This window comes from Pan paniscus, chromosome 1, assembly GCF_029289425.2.
Source record: "Pan paniscus chromosome 1, NHGRI_mPanPan1-v2.0_pri, whole genome shotgun sequence".
Taxonomy (NCBI): Eukaryota; Metazoa; Chordata; class Mammalia; order Primates; family Hominidae; genus Pan; species Pan paniscus.
The window spans coordinates 77,350,603-77,376,171 of NC_073249.2; the positions used below are offsets into that span (position 1 = coordinate 77,350,603).

The 25,569-nt window shown below is 36.9% G+C and overlaps 1 protein-coding gene across 7 annotated transcripts in view; it reads right to left on the reverse strand.

Annotated features, from left to right (window-relative positions):
- Positions 1-25,569, reverse strand: part of DNM3 (dynamin 3) — a 583,300-nt gene that overhangs the window by 22,999 nt on the left and 534,732 nt on the right. For 5 of the 7 annotated variants that reach the window (XM_055111556.2, XM_034940650.3, XM_003824660.4 and 2 more), the window contains 3 exons: positions 16,135-16,299; positions 7,963-8,189; positions 6,508-6,744 (listed from right to left, as the gene is read on the reverse strand). In XM_055111556.2, coding sequence (XP_054967531.2) covers positions 6,508-6,744; positions 7,963-8,189; positions 16,135-16,299 — 629 coding nt within the window. Of the gene's footprint in view, positions 1-1,263; positions 1,883-6,507; positions 6,745-7,962; positions 8,190-16,134; positions 16,300-25,569 lie in introns of those variants that run through there. The other 2 variants (XM_034940656.3, XM_055111554.2) reach the window with 1 other exon arrangement.

The following is a 25,569-nucleotide window of genomic DNA, read 5'->3' on the forward strand; positions in this document are numbered from 1 at the left end:
TAGCTGGATGTGGTGGTGCACGCCTGTAATCCCAGCTACTCAGGAGGCTGAGGCAGGAGAATCGCTTGAAGCCAGGAGGCAGGGGTTGCAGTGAGCCGAGACCACGCCACTGCACTCCAGCCTGGGTGATAGAGACTCCGCCTCAAAAAAAAAAAAAAATTGCTTCTGATCTTTCACAGAGAGAAGGAAGAAGTCCCCCAGCAGTCCTTTCTTCTAATTTGTTGCTTGGATAAAATTTAGAGGTGAAAGAGCTATGAGCAATGTCATGCCATGAATCGTTGAAGTCGTTAAAACAAGAACTAACAAGAACTGTCTGAATGTGAAGGTTTCCCTGTAAAAATCATTCTTTTCTTACAAGTGAGGGAAACAACGAAGTGCAGTGATGAAATAGAAGTACTAGCTTGTGTGTCATCTACAAATCTGTATCTGCTTACACTGGGCAAAACTTTTTTTTTTAAACCCCCTTTCTTTGAGCTAACATTAACTTGTATATAGGAATATTCAGCAGATTCCAACTGGTGACAATTTGCTACTGACTGGTCGCAGGAAGAATAATAATCCTCTACTGTGCATTTTTCACTGGCCAGTGGCTTCTCTGCCAGACTCCTGTCTTGGCTGTTTTCCTCTATCAGTCAGGTGAAACTCAGGGCAGGGCTGGGTCCCCTGAAACTCAGGAAGGCTTTCCCTGCAATGGCTGAAGCTTCAACAATTTAGAGCCCCAAAGAGAACAATGACAGAGCTATTTGCTATTATTTGTCATGGGATGTGGAAGCAGTTGTGTTTGGTTAGCTTAATGCCAGTTACCACTGGGCTAACAGCAGCATATTGTTATATTTACTGCTGCCTGTCTGCATTTATGTTACTTGTACTTTGCCTTATGTAGATCCTTTATTATTTTCCTTTTCCTTTTACCCTCTTACAACATAGGATGTTTGGAAGAGTGAGATAAGGGACACATTGAAACCAAGAGGCAATCTGAAGGCTACCTTGACACATCTGCAAAGCTCCCAGATTCTGACTTTCACAAGACTTGCATTCTGTTTCTGGGCCTCACCTAAACAGACTGCCAGTCATCCGAACCGTGGCAGGATGGAGATGTTTGTGTAAGGTAGACTCAAGTTTGCAAGACTCAAGAAGGAAACCACCAAACTAATTTTACTTTCACTTAAACCAGATTGAAACCAAGACTTGAAGAATTAAAAACTTTGACATTAACCATTGATTCACTCCAATGAAATAATTGTGTTATAGCCAGAATCATGGTGAAATTGGAACAAGGCTTTTGATGGGATTTTTAATTGAGGGACTTATATTAAATTGGATATTTTCTTTAATGAACAGCATGTGGCCAAAATTCTATTTTCATTAAAGTATATTAAGCATCATGACAACTCATATTAAACCTGCAACAAATGATTAATGACATTTAGAGACTTCAAATGTCATGAGACACCTTAAATATTAAGAATCAAAAAGAACACCTCAAAGTTGTTTCTATTCTTAGTAATTATGCTTAAAAAAAATCTTTCCTTGCTTTGAAAGCCAGTTGCTAAAAATAAAAACTGTTCCATGAAAAATCACAATGCCCAATGATAAATTTATGTATTTGTTTTTTAAAGGGGGAGGATGGTGAGAAAAATAGAAAGCTCCTGGCTGACATCAGAGGTCACAAGATGAGTTCCTCATTTGTCCAAATGACATTCAGCTGCTAAAAGAAGTCAGACTTTTAGAGGGCTGTTGAAAAGACAGTAAGTCAGGAGGTTTTCAGTACATGACTGCAGGGGAATCAGACACAGGCTAGTCACTTAAGTTGCTTAATTGTCCGTGTACCCTTAGCCCACGACTTCAGGGCTCAGCAGCTTCATCCTTCATGGCACCAAACCTTGACGTAAGGGATTCAAAGACACACTCATAAGAATCGTGAATTTGTCCTCATGCAAAATTTGGGGGACTGGCTACAAAACCAAAACAAGGAGATCGTATCCCTAAGTGAAAGGGACTTTATATTAATTGTCAGTTATAACAATATGTAAAATACATAAAAGAGATAGAGCACTGCAGGCCATCAAGGTCAAACATTTGAAACAGAATTAAACTAAATTATAAGGAGGATTAAATGGCTTTTGTCTTTGTAAAGAAAAGAATGTGCATGCATTGATTGCCTATGTAGAAGGATTAATAAATCTTTTGGCATGGTCGATTTGTAATAAATTACTGAAAATGTGGGATTACAATGAAACTCTTAAAGTGTGCCACTTAAGTCAAGGAAGCCACCTAAGTCATGGGATGGGCATGAGTGAGACACTCTGGAATAATCTTGATGCTACTCTGGGACTGCCCTTGCAGGGTGGGACATCAGCTTCACTAAGGGGCTCACCAGAGACTCCTTCAAGGGAGCATTTCTTGGTTTCCATATTGTGTTTATGTGATTTTGATGAGCTGGAGTAAAACCCAAATCCTTTCGAATGATTCAGTTTTGTCTTTTTAAAGAGACACCATCATACTTGGTGAACAAGGGTGGTCAAAAAAAGTACTTGAATATTGAGTGATGAGGTTAAAAAAAAAAAGTTTCTTCTTGCTTGGTTGGAGACCCTTCCTCCCACCCTTATCCCCTTTTGACTATTGCAAAATAGCTTAGTCCAAGGAAAGGGAAGAAGACAAATGAGTGAAATAATGCCAGAGTTCATTATTGCCAGGAAAAACACACTCGGATTCAGTGAATTTGTTCTGTTAATGTCAAAGACTGTGATTCCCAATTAACTAATTTTAAGAAGCTATATCTGAAAATAGTTACATCAGCTCTAAAGTTAATGTCTGATGAAGATCAGGATCTTCAATTAAGAGACTAGGAACCCTAAAGAGGTGGTGATGTCTGTTTAAGATCATCTTGTTAAGTAAATACACACTGGATTGGATTTTCAAACAGCATTTAGCCCCTTCAGAGAAGTTGAGTGGAGGTGAGAGGGGAGGGGACAATCCAGATATTCTGGCAATAGAAAATGTTCCACAAATCACTGATTTGTGTATACTCAAGTTACCAATGACAGAAGCATACATACTAGTGAATCTCTTTGGGATAGAGATGCTTCTCTAGCTCAAGTGGAATTAATTAAAACAGGCATGTAGTTTGCAATATTTCCAGCTCCCTAACTGAAAGGCTCCATGCACATAAACCAGAACAGCTTGAGCAGCTGAGAAAAGCTGGGCCAAAAATGACTCCACCACCTCTCTCCTTCCTCTCCTTTTATATTGGAATGGAAAGATACAATAATATATATTTTTTAAAAGCAGAACACTCATGGTTTCTGTACAATTGCAAGTGTGCTTTGATTACCTTTGAATGGCGTTAACATAAAAGTATATATGCTCTTAAAAGTCAAGATCATAACTTGCTAATGAAGTCGTGAATTATCCAGAAGAAAACTATGCACAAGCACATGCTGAATGGCAGAATCTCTTGTCTCTAAAAGTTCAGTTATTGCCTTTGTAATATTAAAGCCCAACAGGGAGCTGGCGGGACACCTTTTGTGCTGTCTTGTCATGTTATAGGTTTCTGGTTTCAGATACAAGAGGAGAAAGGACCCTTAAGAAAGTAAAAAACTTGAAAAAAAAAAATCAAACTTCCTTCTCTGAAAACAAAGGGTTGTTTTCCCAGAGATGATGGATAATGGCATTTCAACTTTCTAAGTTTTTGATAGAGAAAATGGAGGCAAAGCACAGAGGGGAAATAGAATATATTAAACAAACATAATAAGGTGAAGTTTCAACAAGCGCTTCTCTCAATTTCTTTCTTTCTCTCGTTCTCTCTTCCTTTCTTTTTTTGAAATCTTAAACCCCATTTCTGGCTTGTATTTGGTAGGATTCCTGCTCTGGCTTTTATTAAAAACAGACTTTATGTGGTCAGAACTCTCCATCTAAAGCTGGATTTAACAGGCATGGGGATCCTGACAGAGTCTTTCTTGCCCTCTCTCAGGTGACCACCCCTCCCCCAGCCCCCTTCCCCGGGATTTCCCTCCCAAAGCGCTGAACCAGCACAGAAACTTGAAGGCTCAGCACAAAACAACAAACTTTCCTCTTTTACCCTGTACTTTCATTTCTGTTTTAAATTTGGGACTCTTTGCATGGCCAGATCAAGTAAAGTCTGGTTCTAACTTCAGAGTATTCTAGAAATTTCAAATAAGGCAACTGTCATCCTATAAATTCCCTAACGTAGTCTCATTAAGCCCTGCTGCCCATGTGCCGGCCATCCAGCTCGGGCTACTCATTCTCATCCGGCTGCCTTGTTCGTGCGAGCTGGAAAATACCAACGGCAACTCCACCCTGCTTAACAAGTCAGCTTAGCATTCAAAAGTTGATTTTGTGAAGGGTACTGGCAAGCTAGCTCATCTGAAACCCACAGGTAAAGCAGTCAAGCAAGCAGGCAGAACATGCATGTTCATTCCCCAGGACAGGCACCACCAGTTTGCTCTGGTTTCTTCTCACAGCTAGACAGACAAAAGTAGCTCCTGCATGGCACTCCAGCCTTCCCACTCTCAACTCTTCCAATGGCCTCAATACCTTCCTGGTACAATGGCAAACACTTTCCTAGTCAATTTGAGGTTTTCTAAAATAATAAATTGGATCTTGCTTGTAGCAAGGCTCAATGCTGAAATTCATGATTTCACATGGAAGGGAATTCTTTTGAATACTACAGTGCAGTGGTTCTCATGTGGAGAGGAATTTTACTCCCCTAAGGGACATTGGGAGTGTCTACAGATATTTTTAGTGGTCACAACTGGGGACTGCAACTGAAATCTAGAGGGCAGAGGGGGAGGGATGCTGCTAAACATCTTATAATACACAGGACAGCCCTCCACAACAAAAACGTCAGCACTGATGAGGTTGAAAAACCCTGGGGTCATGGTCAGGAAATGGCTTTGGAAGCAGACTGCATGGGATTAAAGTCCAGCTCCACTAGGGACTGGCTGAGCAGCCTTGGGCAAGCTGTTTAATCTCACTGCCTCATCTGTAAAATGTGGATAACAACCTATTTGTTGTGAGCTTTAAACAAAAATGTATATACAAAGTTCTTAGGGCAATGCCTAGTAATATTGAGGGCACAATAAATGTTGGCTATTGCTAGTACTGTTATTACTAGAAATTTAGCACCATTCCAAATAATTTATAAGCCAAGTCTATTGAATTTAGAGAAAAAAAATTGGATTGAGAGTGTGTATATATCCTCTTTGCTTAGGACCAAAATGATAACAGTGGTAACAACTGTAGTCTTTACAGTGTATCAAACTCTTTCAAATACCTCATGTCATATGATCTGGGGAACAATCTTATTGAATTCTCCCTGTTTCATAGATAAAGAACTCCCGTCTCAGAGTTAAATGAGTTTCCCAAGACCTTCAGTAACCCAGGTCTTCTGATTGCAAATCTCCTGCCTATTCTTGCTGTACCACCCTCTGTGTACTAGTTTAAGATCCCCCTTCTTCTCTTCATTACGCTCAACAACTTGAAGATCAAAATAAAACCTAAGTGCCATAATCAGTTGGCAAGGTGGCTCAGGCTTCAGGGATGGGTAGAAGTCACATCTGTTTTTATGGTTCATATATAGTCAGATATTCCTTCATGGAGTATATAAATATTTTAATTCTCTGAATTGAATTTTTTAAAAATTAAATTTATATATGGGCTAATTTTCTTTCCTCTTTATATTTCTGATTTTGAGGGGGAAAAAACCTTAGTACTTTATACCTTAAAAATCTCTGATTATATTCATTGTGTATATTTTGACTGTAAGTATATGAAGGTGAGACTACAGCTCCAACTATGTGTGTTTCTAGGTCCATTATTTATTAGCTATATTGTTTCACAATTAAGCCTGAAAATCCACTTATAATTGTCAACACGTATTATTCAAATGTACAATGATCTGTCTTATATATGATTAGTGACTGTATACAACAATCATGCCTATATTAAAATTTCTATGTGTAGTTTTTAAAAAAACAATTGCAGATCAATCAGCCAGATTTATTCAGCCTATATGAAAATTGGTAAAATTGAGTATAAGGATCACAGTTCAGAAGGCAGATGGATAAAATTCTCTAAGTCAGTGGTTTTCTAGAATTCTTTTGATAATGGAGAAGGCAAGACTTTAGTCCATGGAACTCTCATGACCTATAGAACACACAGCTTGCTACAATCCTCCATAGCTCTTTTGTTTCAAAGCCCTCAAATTCTCCCAATAGCTGCCAAAATGTCATTCATTGGGACCCAGTGTTCTTTAGTCCTATTTAGTTTGTGCCAATTGATAAATGAGAAATTTCAATGATCACAAGTGATTTTTAAATGGCATAACAGGGTTGGCAATTTTCCTATAGTCTCTGTTCATTGTGAAAACTGCAAACACGTACGATAAGATCTTTGCAATTTTCTCTTTCAAATAAATTTTGTCTGTCATTCTATGAGAAGAGAACCAAGGCGCACTACCCCCCCTATTTCTGCTCCATGCCTTACCTTGGGACACTGGGCGGGGCCCTCGCAGGCCTAGATGGAACTTGTGGAGGGGCTCCGAAGGAGTCACTGCTGCTGGGGAAAGGAGGTAATGGGCCTGGACGGAATGGGACTGGAGGAGCCCCAGAGTGGGGGCCAGGAGAGGGAATGGCAGGAGCTGGTCCTCGGCCGGATGTGGGCCTTGCGAGGGGAGCACTTAGTGTTGGCCTCCTTTGGGTTGTGGGGCTTGGAGGAGGTGACCTGAGGAAAAAGAGAAATCATAGTTTGCTCACTCCTCCTTTCTGTCTGAATTAATCTCTAAAAATGTTTTGTAACTTCCTGCTTTTTAAAAATTATTTTTTGACTGAATAAGTCCAATTCATGTCATGAAAGTCAAAGGGATAAAAGGGTAAATGGAGCAAAGTAAGTTTTCCTCTCCCTACCCCTTCACTCTGTTGAAACAACTATAGAAGTTTCTTGTGCATCCTTTTAAACTGTATTCTACATTTGTATAAGTATATATTTTCTCTGTATATATATAAATTGCTTTTCTGTATACCATAGAACACAATGTTCTACAGCCTCCTTTTTTTTTTCTTTGAGGCGGAGTCTCGCTCTGTCACCCAGGCTGGAGTGCAGTGGCGTGATCTCGGCTCACTGCAACCTCTGACTCCTGAATTCAAGCGATTCTCCTGCCTCAGCCTCCCAAGTAGCTGGGATCACAGGCGTGCGCCACCACCCCCAGCCAATTTTTGTATTTTTAGTAGGGACAGGGTTTCACTATGTTGGCCAGCCTGGTCTCAAACTCCTGACCTCAGGTGATCCACTTGCCTCGGCCTCCCAAAGTGCTGGGAATACAGGCGTGAGCCACCGCGCCTGGCATACAACCTCCCTTTTTTTTTAAAGCTTCCCATTAACTGGATTATCTTTCCATTTTAGGACTTAATAGAACTGTCTTGTTCTTTTTAGTGACTATATAACATTCCATTGTGAGGATGCACTGTGCTGCATTTTTAAGGGAGTTAGTATAATCTGATCCTTACTCCTGAATGTAAATATCTTTTCCCCTTTTTCTGTAGGTCCATCTTGGTTTAGGAAAGCACTCTCAGAAAATGATATTGGACAAGCGTGGCAGGGCTCAGGGGTTGTGGGGCCATCTTCTTTTTTTTTTTTTTTTTTTGAGACGGAGTCTTGCTCTGTCACCCAGGCTGGAGTGCAGTGGCGTGATCTCGGCTCACTGCAAGCTCTGCCTCCCGGGTTCACACCATTCTCCTGCCTCAGCCTCCCGAGTAGCTGGGACTACAAGCACCCGCCACCACGCCCGGCTAATTTTTTTTATGTTTTTAGTAGAGACAGGGTTTCACTATGTTCGCCAGGATGGTCTCGATCTCCCGACCTCGTGATCTGCCCGCCTCGGCCTCCCAAAGTGCTGGGATTACAGGCGCGAGCCACCGCGCCCGGCCGGGGCCATCTTCTTACCTGCGAGAGTGCTGTATCCAGGAGTCATCCACTGGAGGGGGTGCTGGAGTGGACACGGTGGCCGTGCTGATGTCCCCAATTATCCCAAGGGCTTCTTTCAGTGCTTGGTACATTCGAAGCATCTCATCCCGGCGCTGAGCCTGCTCAGCAGATTCCTCCATCAGGGTATTTTGGTCCTCTGAAGAATACAACTGTGCTAGGAGCTCGGAATTTATGAAATCTTTAACCTGTCAGATCACCACAGAGAAATAAAAATGGGAATAAATGAGTGACTGAGTGGAAGTAGAAACATGGCTGTGGCAGTCAGAGTCTGGACAAAGTCCACCAAAGTCCACCAAAGTCCACCCTGGGAAAAGTGAAGCACCAAGCGTCTGTTTACTTTTGTTTTGTCTCTATCCCCAGTACTGGTGACAGTAACAGTTTCCCTCTGTCTTTTGGCTGTTGACACTGAAGGATGATAGAGATGAGTAGAAGAAGGCCAAACCCAGCCATCACCAGAACAGGGCCTGCTGGCTTTGTGAGCATTTCACAATATTGTCTGGAGCTGTTTGGCTTATAGAAGAGGGAAGGTACTATGAGGTAAGAAGCAGTATTTTCAACAGAAAACAGTGATGTGAAGAAACCTATGTAATCACACGTTTTCCATTCCTTGGCATTCGCAGTCCTTTCCCTAGCTTTTACCAAAATCACTGGAAAATTATTGAGATGCCAAGTTTCAGTGTCGTCTCAAAAGTGAAATTAGCACCAGTAAGTGAATATTTATTAAATACAGAATCTTATATAACTATGCAGGTTGATTTATAAACAAGTGAAAGAGATGCACTCTGTTTTCCAGAAGTTTACAATAGAAGTTAGTTAACAGTGATGGGGACTGACATGAGGTTGCATAGTTAGCTAACATATAAAAACAAACTAAAGTATGAACACTATGTGGGAGTCTCAGGGGGAGGGGCATTTTGTTGCAGGATGAAAATGGAGAGGATGAATATGGTGCACAACACTGAGAGTGGGAATGCCAGCTACTGTATCTCATCAACTCTAAGACACCAGTGATTTTAAGAAACACTACTATCATATGTGCTGACAATTCAGACAAAAAAAAAATACCATCAATCAACCTATGACAGGATGTCAAGATGCCATTGAGTATAAGATGCATCTTCATTTCAGAAATATTAAATAAAAAGAAGTGAATGTGAGAATCGATGAAGTATGGTATATACCAAGTGGCTTCACAAGTTATATGACAATTCTTATCACACACTGAAGAAACATGTATTAGTATTCCAGTTTTATAGATACAGAAACAAGTTCCGAGAATTTAAGTATCTTGTGCTAGGTCACACAGCATTCAGTTGAATCCATAATCTTCTGACTTGAAGTCCAGTGCCCATTCCCTTACCCCATTATCTCACTGTGATTGAGTGCTTAAAAAAGTAAATTTTTGTTTAAGCATCATTATTTTACAGTAGTGCAGCAATTAAGCCTAGTAAAAATAAGCCGTTTGAATTTTTCAGTTTCTCTGTTACATGAGAAAGCTAACTCTTATCTAGACTCATGAATATCTTTAAGAAAGGCCGAATGCAAGTATATATTTAATTGTTAAAAAATCAGGCAGATAACAGAACAGCTGTCAGATGCTCAAAATTTCTAGGATATGGTTAAATTTGTAATTCAGAGATGACAAGAACCTAAAACACATAGCTTCATTATGTTTTAAAGGCATCAAAACATGTAAATAATTCTACTAATCAAAAAATTCAGCTAAATCAAAGGTTTATTGTGGTGAAATAAAGTGTTTTCTGTACATAATTTGTAAACCAAGAGTGATTCAAAGGTGAAAGTAATCTAATACACAAGATGTATTTAGGAAACCCTCTGTGGAGTAGAGGTTTATGCACGATAGTTGTGGAAGGTAAGTTTGGCCAGGAATCCTGAGGCAGATGCAAAGGCCTTGAATGCCAAGGAAAAGTGTTTGAACTTTATTCGCTTGGCAATGAGGGGCCAGTGAAAGCGTTTAAGCAAGTAAGTGAAACAATAAAAGAGAGTTTTAGGAAAATTAATCTGGCTAACATTGAAAAAGACTTTGCAAGGGTGGTAGTGAAAATAAAGAAATCTGTTAGAAGGCTATTGTAGATCGTTCATAAGATGGTAAAGGTTTCATTTAATAACAACGCAGTAGTATAAAAAATGGATACATACAATGACATTATAAGGGAATAATGAACTGAACTTGGTGCTGTTGGGATGTGAAGGGCAAGGAAGAAAGGAACAACCAAAGACATCTCAAGCATTGACATTTGGATGAGTAGGAGAATAGAAACTCAAACATCAGAAAAGAAAGTCAGATTTAAGGGAAGGCAGCAAATTTGGCTTTAGGAATATTTCATTCCCTTCCTTACAGATGCATTCACTTCTAAATGTACTTGCAGGTATGCAGGGAATCATGGATATTTGCACAAATCTCCCACTGTTGGGTGTGTATATGCACTTGGATGCATGGTGCAATTCGAAACTCAAAACCAGACAATTTTCCTGGCATTGACCATTGGTTGGGTTAAGCTCTTTAGAAACTTTACATATTACTGGAATATCACTTAGAATCTATTAAATACAATTTAAAAGAAGATTCTTCCAAGAATAGATTTAAAGCAGAGCTGAATTAAGAATCAACTGTCAAACCATGAAGCAAAATAAGGGCCTGTTTCAGCATTCTGACCAAAGATGTGCCTTGAATCTTCCACAGCAATTATGACACACTGAAACTTGCCTACTGTGCAATACAGTGGATTCAGAGCATAGGCTGTGGATTTAAGTTCTAGTTCTAACACTTACTGTTCTTGGGCAAATAATGTAAACTGTTTGAGTCTCAGGTTCCTTATCTGTGAAATGAGGGTAGAGCTACCTCAAGTATTGTGAGGATTAAGGGAAGGAATGAATACAAGTTGTCTAGCATGATGCCCAGCACACAGTTAGTGCCCCTTCCAAAAAATGCTGTGATTTTTACTGTCTATAGGCTACATTGGCATTAGGTACATCGAGACAGGAGAACAATAGACAGCTGTTGCAACAGTACAGGTATCAAGCGACATAGTTAAATAGGGCATAGAGGTTAACATTTTTTATTTTGCATTTAAGCAAAATTTTAGAGATACTCTTCTCTCCTTCTGCTAACCTAGCTTTGTGACACTAAAATTGGAGTTTGGAATGAAGGTAGGGGGACTTCCGGGAGTTTCCAGACACTTCAGGGACTTTCTGGGAAGTCTGTATGCCAGTGGTATACAGACATTTAAATCTGGTACAAATATTTAAATCAAGAATTCTGCATGACAATCAGGGGTCAAGTGAATCCCTTTTAGATGATAGCATTTAGAAAATACTTCACCTAACATAACCAAGTGATTATACTTAAATTTGAGATCTGAAATAATATTTATGTTTTTAATTATAACACCTTATAACCTATACATCTCTGTATGGTTTGTAAAAGTTCTCACACATGAAACCTCATTCCAGCTCAAACTCTCTAGGCTAGATAAACAGGCATTACTGCACCATGTCGCTCTGCTCAGTGTAAAGGAATGTGAGGTCATTAAAAACGTTCCACATGTTTTCCTTTCTTACTTTAACCCTTCTCTAGCAACCCGTAATATGTTTGGATCTTAAACCTTCTTTTCTATGACTGAGACCATTTTAAACCCTTCACAAATAGAAGAGACATTTCTAGGGTTTTCCTACAGTTTCCTACAGTTCAGTTACCAAGGAGACCATTTCCTTAAAATCTCTTTGTTTCTAGAATTGGAGGGTCACAGTACGGAACACGGTGATGCCTCTCATTCACACAATACATGTATTAAAATTCAATTGAGAAGTTAATTTTGTTTAGTTTTGGGGAGGGGGCTTGGTTAGAATTTTGTGATCTTTGAGATCTCACAATTCTCTCACATCTACTTAGTCCTCCTTTCCTTTTCCCAGGGATTTAATTCTGCTAAAGACCAAGGAAGTTTTCCTGCTTTAAAAAGTAACATCCTTTGACTCACAAATGTAATGTTAAGGAAAAGAAGTTAGACACAAAAGGCGTATAGTATATGATTCCCAAGTGCAAAAACAGGCAAAACTAATCTACAATTTAAGAAAGCAGAAGAGTGTTAGCCTTGGCGGGGAGCAATGATGGGAGGTGGGGGCAGGGGAGAAGAGAGTGGGACTTATGGAGTCCTAGTCGTGATCTTTTTCTTGAGCAGTGTGTTGAATTCCTGGCTGGTGGAAACAAATCAGTGCTTTAAATGCCAGGATAAAGCTCTGGTATTTAAGATGTACTTTCCCCTAAAATAATGAACATTTAAAATAACACTTTACTTCATACGCATTAAAGTTACAGTAAGTTTTGAAACTAGGGCACATGTTACTAATTTTCCACCAAAATGCCAATGGCCAAGGAGAGTAAGTGTGAACCTCCAGAGGGGTCCAGGGGCGCAGGCTACAGCACACACTCCAGTGTGAAATGGCTCTATGTTTCAAATTTGGTTTTTTAAAAAATTCCTAAGAACGTTTACATTCTCTTTTGTATTATCTGGGTTTGCTTGAATATGAGAAAGATTTCAAACATTGCTTCTCACCTTCAAACAAATCCTAATTAAATCTTCAAGTAAAATTAACTGTCTGGGAAAATAACTCATGAATACCCTGGGGGGGAAGGAGTCCTCTAGTTGGAGAGGGCTGACTTAGAGTTTCCTAACCCTGTCACGTGCATTAGCCAATGTTCAAATGGTGAGAACATCAGACTATGAGTGAGAAGACCTGGATTTCAATCTTAACTCTGCCACCCCCAGCTGTGTGATCTTGGGCAATTCAGTGTCTCAAAACCTCAATTTCTTCATTTATAAGCTGTGGAAAATAATGGGTATCCAACATGTGGTTGGCTGACAGGTTCAAACAGAATTATGTGCCACTTTGCCACACCGGACACATTTTTAGAATAAAGCTGGATCCACTTCATTCTTTGATGGAGAACTTCTGGTGGGGTGAGCTACAGAGAAGAGGCCATCCAAATGGGCTTACCATGGGGTGTTATGTGTGTGTTAGCTTTAAAGTCCTGAGCAAAACTCTGCTGCTTTGACTGTAGCCTGTCCAGAAAGACCGTCTGTCATAAACTTGCTATTTCTTTGTGCTGCTGTTACCTGGTATGTTTAAGTAATGAAACAGCTGCTGCATTTCAATAGACAAAGGCTTACAGTATGTCTGAGGCAAGGCATTTATTGCTAGGCTTTAAACTTCTTAAACAATTCCATATGGACACTTGAGTGGCAGAACACTTAATGTAAACTTTCAAAGGAAACTGCCCACCAAATTCTGAACTTTATGAACGTTGGCTGAAACATATTCTTTTTCAGGAGGCCGAAACATATTCTTTTTCATTCCCATTTCAAAGAGGAAAGGCCAGAACACCGCTTTTGATAGACCAGGAAGAAATAGAGGACTGTGTTTTAGGCATTTATTGATTCTGGAGGAACAATTAGCTTTTTGATCCAAACTCATTTAAAGATGCAGCAGGGTTAAGTGAACAGAATTTAGAATTAGGAGTCAAAAGACTAGTTTTCTCGTTGTGATTTTATTATTAGTTCTTTCATTTGAAGATCTCTTCACTTTGAATCAAGTTAAAAAATCAATACATCTAGATGGCACAGTGCTTGGTGTTCACTGTTTCAGTTTCCTTGGACTCAACAGGTCACGTGTGGAATGAACAAAATAGGCTTGGGCATTCTGTACAATAAGATGCCACGAGAATATGACTACATTAATAAAAGAGATATATATTTTTCATATATAGAATTATACATATATAATTTTAAAATATATGTATTATATATAAAACTATACCTTTTTATATATGTTTAAAAAGCACATAAAATAATACCCAAGAAAAGCAGTCATTCTAGATATGTAAAACTAACTTCTGGTAGATACAAAAAGTTAAATTTCAAACAAAGCCACAATTTCATAAGAATTCAGCACTACATGATACTTTCGCCTTCTCCACATTCCTATTAGTTTTTACTTCAAGATTTGACCTTGGAGATCAGATCTTAATTGAAGTCTCCTTTCTCACGACTCTTATGTGAGGTCTCTCTCAAGACAACTATCAGAACTTTACCTCTGAGAATAATATCCTGTAGGTGGAGGTTTAGCCATTTCATTAAAACAAGAAAACACACCAGTGAAGAGTGAGGGAAACTAACCCTGCATTTCTTTCTTTCTTTCTGTGTGTGTGTGTGTGTGTGTGTGAGCGCGCATGTGTGTGCATGTGTGTATGTTTTTCTTGAGAAGGTGAAAGTAGGATAGATTTGCAATAGGGGTTTTTTGTTTTTGTTTTTTTCCTTTTAGCTAATTTGTGTCAAGCTACTCCTCACAGCTATAGGCAGGAAGTGCTATTTCCTGTGCTGATGATTTAATATAGTGCAGAGCAAAGTAGCGTTTGAACTGATGGCAGCACTAATGACTCTCGGTGAAACAGTGAAAAGATAAATGATCCTTAATCAGGAAAATGTTTAAATAAGCAAGTGCCTGGATATACCACAGCAAAACAACCTGAATTCATTTAAGTAAATGAAGAAGGTAATTTTAAAAATACACAGACTATTTGTTTAGTACTTTATATTTTTCTAAATGGCTTATAGCCACTTTTATTATAATCTCTGATGGCTCTGTGAGGTACCTCACTGTAGTTTTAGAAGAGACTGACTTCAACTCAAAGGGGCGAAATGATTTGCTTTAGGTTACACAGAAAGCCATTGGTCAAAAGAATACAATTCATAGTTTCCACATTTCTAATTTATTGCTTACCTGTTGCTGATTCTTCAAAGCATCCAGCTAACCTTGTTTGAATACATACATGTATGAAAATAGTGTTAGTTAAAAATAAGATTGTTCACATGAGTACTTGGGGTTGCTTACAGTCAAGGAATGCAGAGATCATGGACAATGAACGGACTGTCATATTTAGAAATAAAATTTTGAAATTAACCATGAAATATGAACAAGGGCTATTTACAGTTCTTAAATAGGCAGCCATATTAATTTCTTACAATTATATTTTTCACAGTACTTTCATTTGTACCATCTTCTGGAACAAATCCCTAAGTCAGATACACTTACTACAATTAGTATTTTACATATGGAGGAAACAGACACATGAAAGAGACTCACCTTAGGTCAACAGAGTCTGTAGCAGAACCAGATTTAGAACCCAGATTTCTCCTAAATTCTACTTTGGGGCTCTTTTTACTACTTTGCCATCTAATTTTAATTTCTTACAAGTAATGCTCATAATTTATCATTGGATTAAATAAAAAGATGTCCTTAGAAGATAACTAGGAATAAAATTATTGGTGTCTCACTTGTCAAGATTCAGAAAAGCCCCCTATAAAACACCTCATTATAACCTATCTTATCTAAAAGACTATTTCTCAAATAACTTGTGGTATTATTTGTACTGTAAAAAGTTAACTACCAAAAGAACTAAATCAAACATAATTTAAGTATCATACTCTGACTACTATAAATAACCTTGAAAAGGTTATTTAGACCCATTGATGGCTAGTCAAGCAGGATTTTCAGATTTGAGGTTATAGCATCCTTACCTTAGAAAAATAAAATTCACTGAGTTTTTAATCCGAGGGGATAAAGCAAGAAGCCCTTTCCCAGGTTAAAATAGCATTCCATAGATTTTAGAAGCTGAAAATAATCATATTAACATATTTTATATATGTGTGTGCACATGCATGCACACGCATGGGCATAGGAACAAATATATCCTTTGCCTTTAGTCTCAAAGTCTAGGAGCCAGGGCATCTGGTTTCTTTGCTGGTTTTGCAATTAATTTACATGATGCCCAGGATTATGGTGTTTTTGTTTTGCTTTATTGTGAGCAAACTCACACTCTTCTAGAAGACAGCCAATGGGGAATACCTCAGTCCTATAGCTAGAAGTTTTAAGTTTTCTTCCCTAAGTTCTCTTTCACTGGTCAGTCACATATCACGTCTAATGGAAAATGATGAACCTGGGTAATATTATTTGAACTATCCAGAAAATACACAAAGAAGCTGAAGATAATATGTGCAACTTCCACACTCAGATGGGTTAGAAGTTAAATGGAGGTAGTTTATAATCACTTACGTTATTGATCATAAGGTGCATTATTGTTTTTGGAATTAGATCTCGGATACATTTGTTGATAATGGACATGTAGGAGTCTACGAGGTTGCGAATGGTCTCCACTTGCCTCTCCAATTGTGGGTCCATGGAAAAGTTTTCTGCTTGGCCATTCTCATCATTTTCAGCCTAAAAGAAGAGAAACAAACCATGGATTATCTCATATTCACTCAGAAGAAAATAAAATGTCAGTCGTTATCAGATTATCAACTTCTGATTAGCATAGTTGGAGTTTATATCAGTAGATGGTAACATTTTTATCTTATGCATCCACTGGTTCTGAAAGGAGATGGGGGAACCTGCAGTTATTACTCAATTTTTAGCCTGCCACATTCTAGGGAAAGCAAGTAAGTATTCTAATTCTGAATGAAGGTTGAGATGAATAACCAAATAAACAGTGTACCTAACAACATACCTCCAGAGAACAATCTAATCTTAAGCCATTTGCAAGCTGGCCAAAGAATTGAATCCAAACATATGATGCAAATGTAAACCTCTGAGAGGAGTCTCCAGGGAAGCTATAGATTAGAAATAACCTTGGTATTGTTCTGGCACTTCTAGGTCTGCTCTGGGATGGATCAGCATTTGGATCCTCCCACATTCAAAGCTAAATTGTGTAGGGCTGGCCTGAAGCCAAAATAAGAGATATAGAAGATAATTTATTCTTCCATGCACTTGCTGGAATTTGTTACGTAAATTCATGCTTCTGTCATCACTACTAAAGACTGGCTCCTTTGTGAAAAACTTACAATTATTACTTCCAACTTGTTATTCTTTGAATAAAACAGAACACATCTATACACAAAGAATTTATTTGTGCAACATGAGAAAAGCATCTGTTTCCTATACTATGAGACTTGAGTTAATTAATGTTGGCTTATCCACCAGAGGCTGAGCTGGAATGGCTTCTTCATCATTAAGGGCTGACCTATTGGCTTGGCATTGAAATCAATTTAGAACAAATGGTCTCCATTTCAAATCAGCTTGAACCATCTAAGCCCCAGAACATGACACAGGTATTATTGTTAGTGGTCTGGCTACTTTCTAGCATTTGGAAAGATTTAATTATGAATGTAAAATGGGGAAATAATTTATTGCCTCCATGTAGACACGAAGTGCTTTTCTTTGGAAATGTACATACTTTGATCTGCCAGGTTTTCAATCATCCAATCAGTTCTAGGCATAGCACTGTGCTAAATAGCTTTACTGGATATTAAATGATAAGCCTTTCCTTTGAATCAATATGCTTGTGTGAAAAGCATATTGATGGGCCACAAAATCAACAATAATGATAGAATTGGTTCTAATCATTTATGTAGGCTTCTGTCACTCAGAAATGTCTATTGTTCTAAAAAACACATTAAAATAATGCATGCTCAACTCATTTCCCAGTCCTGAGAGCATGACCTCATGATTTGGGACAACAGTATGAGGACATTTCTGAGGCTCCAGTGCATTTAGGGCCTCCAGGAAAGCCTACTTGTAAGAGAAAGCACAGACCAGAGAAATTCCAAGTTGAGGAGTTAGGAGCTACTACAACTTGATAATGAGGATGATAAAGTGATTATGAAATATATATATATATATATATATATATATGAGATATATATCAATGAGAGCAGATGATGACCTACAGCTTTCTGAAGAAAACATCTTCTATATAAAGAAATATAAGCCTCCATTAGGAATACAACACAATTCCATTTGTCTCTCTGATCTAAAACATTCTTGGATTTTAGATTTTGCCATTGTGTTTAGCAGTACCAGGTAATGGCATTTCAGCATAAACCTACTACCACTTCCCAGGAACATTTATTGAGCAAATATTGTATTCCAGGTACTGTGCTATGTACTTTATATAGATCTGTAGCACAACCTTAGGACAGGGGTATCATCGTTATTGTCAACCCATATAAGAATATATTCAAGCTCTGAGAACTGAAATTTGTTCAATAAATGTTAGATAAATATTATTTTAAGTCAATTTTTTCCTTAGGTATTAAGACACCAGAACATAAAGAGAGTTTCTAGAAAAATTCCTTAAAGTACTGATAGTTATAAAAAATAAATAATTGAGCTAAAGGAGAAAAGCAGAATAAATAACTTGTTAAATTCACCTCTAGGAATATGAAACACCAGGAAAATTATATTAGCATCCACATTTTCATATAGAAACACTAAATTTCCCCATTTTACAGCTTTCTTAACATGTAGCCATGCTTCACTTTTTTGCATATCAAAATAAGCAAAAGACACTGACTTTCACTTTTTGAAACCAGATGCAATTAGAAAACAAAGTGTCAGAGTGAATAGAGAACTCTGGTTTAATTCTTAGCATTAAAAAAAATTTAGAGGCTTTAGTAAATAATCAGTAAAACAATTTGAAATTCTTCTTAGCTTTTGGAAATACTTGCAGACATGTAGTGACATGCAAATCTTAACTATTCTGATAATACAGTGGACATGATGGGGAGTCACAGAGTTCAGTATGCAAATTTGATTTATTTCCTCATTTTAGAAAAAAAGAAGCAGTAAACTGCCCCTTCTACCAATGTCTAAAATGAATGGGAAAAATGCATATAAATGGAATTTTTCTTTTACGTGAGTAATTGCAGAGAGCAACACTTCCTTTTCTCTAACCCCAGTTCTAACCAAATTCTCCATTGTGCTCTTTTCTGTATGTATATTGTGTATGACTATATTTTTTCTTTGTTTAAATTATAGGATTGCAATAAGGTTCTTTGCAGTTGAAGCACTGAAATGACAGCTGTTTATCATTATCCTCATCAAGGGAATGTAAAATAAAAATAGTAATTTGTCTCTGATCTTTGAGGCAAAAAAGAATGATCTGCAAACATTTAACCTTTTATGTGCAGGTTCAATGATGCTGTTTAAAAAACGTGAATAATATTGTAGAAACCAGCTTGTTTCTAAAAAATACAATAGACAGTCCTTCCTATTGCAGTTTTTAAAAATAGCTATTGAGAAATCTAATTTAACCAATAAAAACACCAGCATTGTAAATGTGAAGTCATTTATAAAAATTACCATAACTTACTTTCTCCGAAATTATTTGCATGGTATTTAAGAAACAGGCTGTTATATAAAGTTTTAAGTTATTTAAAACATATTTTTATAACTACTATTATTATTTTTGTTTTTAGAGACAGAGTCTTGCCCTGTCATCCAGGCTGAAGTGCAGTGGCGTGATCATAGCTCACTGCAGTCTCGAACCCCTGAACTCAAGGGATCCTCCCATATAGCTGTAACTACATGCCATGCCCAGCTAATTTTGCCTTTTTTTTTTTTTTAGAGATGGGGTTTTGTTATGTTTCCCAGGCTTATCTCAAATTCCTGGCTTTAAGCGATGGTCCCGCCTCAGCCTCCCAAGTAGCTGAAAATTTTAATTTAAAAGCTTTCTTTTAAAGGTTTACTACTTTAACAGGTGAGGGAATGAAAGTGTTGAATCAGAAATAATTCTCACCATACCTTGGGGCTTCTATTATAGAAGCACTGGGCTTGACTGGAATGTCTTTCAGGTGTTTTGTTTTTGTCTTTTCCCTTTCCTTAATTTCTTATTTAATCATGTCATAGACTTATTTGAAGACTTTTTCTTAGTAAATCAGGTCATCACGATGAAAACACTGTTACCATGGTAACGTACCTGTGAATTTTTCCAGCCCTACATTATCAAGAATGGTTTCACTGAAAACCTCTCTCCACTGCCAATCATTCACTTCTAATTTGATGAGGCTGGAAGGGTATGGGTTAAGATAGTGTTGATGCTCACCCCACCACCAACAGTGATCTACAAATACTGTGAGACAAAACATGTGTTTCCAAAAGCTACCAGGATGACCAAATATAGTCCTATGAGAAATGCCTTACAGACATAAAACAATTGTGCTATTGATCATGATGAAGGCTGTTTTTGACTCAGAGCGATTCCTCTGCTGCTGTTAATTCTGTAACACCATCATCATCATGTTTACATACTCAAATAATGAAATACTATAATCACAAGAAAAACCCCCGTGGTTTCATTTATAAGAAGATAACACCTAAAGATTAGGGGGAAAATGACACAAGAGTAATTTATATTTTAGGAATTCTACTTCCATCACCTAAAAACTTGTAACTGTAAAGAAATTTTAAATTATTGTATCCTTTATACTATTTGTTTAACAGGCACTTTTAAAGCTCATTCAGTTTAGAATCAGGGTATTAAGGGATTATAAGGTCTATGCAATAAAGAACTAGGTCTGTTTACAAAGATTGAAAGATGGACAAAGGTATGAAACGAAAATCACAGATATTGTAAAGCAAAATCTGTCAATTGTTTTGTTCTTCAAAATCATTTACATGGATGAGTATAGATGCACTATATCAAAGTTAATAAAGTCCTAGAGAAAGCAGGGGCAATAAAATTCAAATAATATGAAAGCAGCATGGGCCGTCATAATAAACTACATAGCAAAATAATAGCATAGGTATGCAGTTGATCTTATTTACCTTTTCTTTACATTATGAGGAAGAAAATCTTTCAAAGTTCAACGTAAATACAATTACACTTGCTTTACATGTAAAAACTTCTTAGTAAAAAACAAAATAATACAAAGCATTAAAGCAACCAAAAAAACCACACACAACTGTAAAATTCTGTGAGTAGAATCATTTCTTTCTGGAGTACAGAAGAAAAACGAAGCCGTTAAAAAAGCAGCTATAATCAGGGGTTTTAAGCTTCCCTGATGTTCACTGAATACTGTAGTTGATAAAGCTGTCACCTACATCCAACTACAGAACTCCCGAAAGGCCTGAAGATAACTTTTTCAACTATTCCTACACATGAATTACTGAGTGCACCTTCTCAGACATTCCCAGGGCCCAAGAGCCTTAGTAGATGATCGAGATTAAAAAAAGACCTGAAGGCTGTTTTAGGAAATTTAAGTTAATTTTTGTTGAAAGGAAAGATGAAAACAAAATCAGAAGAAATTTGCTAGGTTGAGCTGTTGCAAATTTCTTGTTTCCAATATTCAAAGATAGAACATTATGTGATAATAGCACCAGACCACAGCTGAGTCATCATACAGACAACATGTACATGTCCCAAAGTTGGGGAGCTACTTCCAAAGTTGCCAAAACCAGAACTTCTTCTGTCACTGTAAATGCTCATACCCAACTAAAAAATAAATTAAAATTTAAAGGAGCTTATCTCAATTTAGGCAAACCTTTAGTTTACAGAAAAATAACTTTGTGAAGATGATAAAAATATACTGAGAGTTCTATAACTACTGATATTCAGAAGAAGATTGCTTAGACAAAGATCTATATTCTTGGAGTAATAATCATTGGGTCTGGAGTTTTTTTTCTTTTGTTACTTCTCTCTCTCATTCTTCTGAAATTGAATGTGTGTGTATGTTGCCTGTTTGACAATCTGGAGGATGTAAAGTACAAAAAAACAAAACTATCTTTGCTTTACCCTAATTCTGATATTTACCTTGGCTATCAGATTTGTCTACATTTTATAAAGTGGCAAAAACAAAGAGAGTCAAGATTGCTTAAAGATCAACAACTATGGCTGCATTTATAATAAAAATTAAAACTATTCTAAGGCAAATTTTATAGAAGGATGCAATTATTATTTGAAACAATTCTGTATTATTTTAAATTTTGTAGTGTATCAGATTGTCCTGAGTGCTTTATTAATAAGATTTGTAAGTATTACGTGAGGTGTAAGAGATAAAGCTGATGTTGGTTTTTAAAAGCTTTTTTCCTTAGACTATTTTTAAAGTAGTTTAGGAGAAGAAATCAGATTGCAACTGCTAGTAAACATTAATGAGTTTATAAGTCTAAATGACTTTTATGACTGGGATCAAGATGTTTCTTTACAAAGCAATAAGGTGACAGGAGACTAAAGATGCGAATTTTGCTAAGAAAGCATTATTACTGCATGTATTTACATTTTCCCTCAAATTTCTCTTTTTTTAACCATGGCTTCAAAATTTCTACAAATACTATTGTTAGTGAGTACTATGTTTTTTCCTCTGCCAATTGTTTATGTCTATTTAATCCATATAAACACTTTTAGAATAGATATAATGCTTTCTGAATTAAAGGTGTTTTAGTTAAATGAAATATTTGATAAAATGGCTTTTCTTAAAAATTCTCATCGCAGGGCATGGTGGCTTGTGCCTGTAATCCTAACACTTTGGGAAGCCAAGGTGGGTAGATCACTTGAGCTCATGAATTTGAGACCAGCCTGGGCAACATGATGAAACCTGGTCTCTACAAAAAATTTAAAAATTAGCCAGGCATACTGGTGCATGCCCGTAGTTCAGATACTCAGGAGGCAGAGGTAGGAGGATCACTTGAGCCTGGGAGGCAGAAGTTGGAGTGAGCCGAGATCACACCACTGCACTTCAGCCTGGGTGACAAAGCAAGACTCTCTTTCCAAAAAAAATAATAATAATAATAATAATAATAATTACAAGATTTCATACTACATTGGGGGCCAAATGAATCAAAAGTGATATGGTAACATTATCTATCTAATTAAATATAATTTCTAGCAATATTCTTTAATCACTTATAAACTACCTGGCAATAAACATAAAATAGGCCATGACACATAGTTTTAGAGGGTTCATAAATGAATGCATATGGCTTAAGGTAGCATATAAGATAGCTTCACATAACATCAAGGTGGTACGTTTGATTAAGATAAAAGATGAATTAAAAATAAATGAAATAATTCTGGATGGTAAATCTTGCTGTTTTAATAGAATTCTTGTCAAATTTAATTATATTTTTCATATTATTGTGAATACCATATTCTGCCATCTGTAGGAGAATTACCAAATTACAGAAGCTATAAGAAAAACTGGATCATACACCTATTTGCAGCATTCATCAAATATAAGTTTGTAGGGACATAGGTGAAATTGGAAATCATCATTCTCAGTAAACTATCGCAAGAACAAAAAACCAAACACCGCATATTCTCACTCATAGGTGGGAATTGAACAATGAGTTCAATGGACACGGGAAAGGGAACATCACACTCTGGGGACTGTTGTGGGGTGGGGGGAGGGGGAAGGGATAGCATTGGGAGATATACCTAATGCTAGATGATGAGTTAGTGGGTGCAGCACACCAGCATGGCACATGTATATGTATGTAACTAACCTGCACAATGTGCACATGTACCCTAAAAGTTAAAGTATAATAATAAAATAAATAAATAAATAAATACAAAAGAAGTAAAAAAAAATAAAAAATAAAAATAAAAATAAATAAAAATATCCGCCTGACTTAGAATACCCTGAATGCTCAATCCACTTTGGTTTGAGGGATATGTGGAATAGTGATTAACAGTATGAACTACGGAATTAGATGACCGGTATTATATCTTGGCTCTGTCACTAATAAGCTTTGTGACTTTAGTGAGGTTAGTTAAGAAGTTACTCAACCTCTCTAAGCCTTAATTTCTGTGCTTATAAGTGGAGGTAATATATGCACATTATACATTTTATAGGACAGGGCAGGTGTGATATCACCAAGTGAGAATAATGCAGAAAAGGCACTTACCACAGTGTCAGACATATAGTAGTGCTCAAAAAAAGTGAACCATTTTTATTATTTGAGATAAATGATGTAAATGACATAAGCGACATCTGAGTTTACAATATTTATATATACGAGCTTGAATTAAAAAAAGAATTCAGAAGGTTCCTTGCAGACAGACTCTCCTTCTTTAAGCGTGTTTTCTAAATCAGAGAAATAAATCAGGCTACAATCTTACTAATGAACATTTGTGGGTTTATTACACCAAATGTGTCAGATTCTTTGCTACCTATCTGAATATGAGAACACTGACAATCTTCAGAAGCCCTTTCAGTTGTCAGCCCTGACATTTTGCAACTGCGAGAAAAGGAAAATGTATTTAAGTCAAAGCTATTCCAAAATAGCAGGTATTTAAGGAGCACCAATTCACTGCAAGAATTCAAGAGAATTCTGCTAGACATCCTAGAAAAAGAATAGAGCATTAATGAATGAGAAAGTGGGCTAAAAGTGATGGCTTTTGAGAATTATTCCAAAGACTTTGTGATTCAGTAGTGTGTCAAACCCACAGATACAAACACTTCTATTCGTTCTGAAATTACCAGGCTGTAAAGAAAGATATATAGATTTGCTGGTCAAAAGAGAAAAATAATAGCTTTCTCTGAAATGTTCTTAGGAAGGCAGACAAAGAAAATAATTAACAGTCATCAGTTTTCAAATGCCTTCACATATACCATCTCAGTAGATCCTCACAAAAATCTTGTGAGACAGAAGTACAGGGAGAAATAAATGATATGGTATGGAGTTAGACCAGTTGCTTCTACCACTTACTAACTCTGGAGTCTTGGGCAGTTTAATTAATCTCTGTGTGCTTCAGTTTTCTCTCAAATAGAGTAATACTACTACCTAAAATCTTCAAAGGGTTTTTGTATGGATTAAATAAATTAGTAGTGTAGAAATTCAGAAGAGTACCTGGCACAAAATAATCACTCAACAAATGTCGGCTGTTATCCTCTCTTTTGTAGAAAGAAGAAATTAAAGAAAAGGTAAGGGCTATGCCTGAGATCATAAAGATAGTAAGATCAAAATAGAACTCTGGTCTAATTTTCTTTGTGTACATTTCATCTTCTTTATATACCATCTCACTGCTTTTGCTTATTAGCAGTACCAAAATAAAACTTAGTACTAAAAGGGAAATATAGTAGAAAATGGCAAATTATTTAAAATGAGAACTTTTTCTTATTCTTTCAACAGGTGATGATACAGTGTTTTGGTGTCCCAAAGAAATAAAATCCAGCACTGTCCAATTGAAATATAATGCAAGCCACATTTCTAGTAGCCATATTTTTAAAAGTAACAATAAAGTGTTGAAATTTACCTTAATACTGCCTTTTTTAACCAAATAGGTCCAAAATATTATTATTTTGACAGGCATTATGAGTTGAGTTGTGTCCCCCACAAAATTCATGTTGAAGCCCTAACCAGCAGTACCACAGAATGTGACTATATTGAGAGACGGGGTTTTAAAAGAAGTAATTAAGTTAAAATGGTTTCATTAGGGTGGGCCCAAATCCAATATAACTGATGTTCTTATAACAAGAGGCAATATGGACATGGGCACACACAGAGGGAAGATCATGTGATGACATGAGTCAAGAAGAGAGGCCTCAGAAGAAACCAACCTGATGACACCTGGATCTCCGACTTCTACCTTCTAGAATTGTGAAAAATACATTTATCTTGCTTAACCCACCTAGTCTATGATAATTTGTTATGGCATCTCTAGCAAACTAATACAATATGTAATCAATTAATCAAAATAAAATATATTAATAAGAT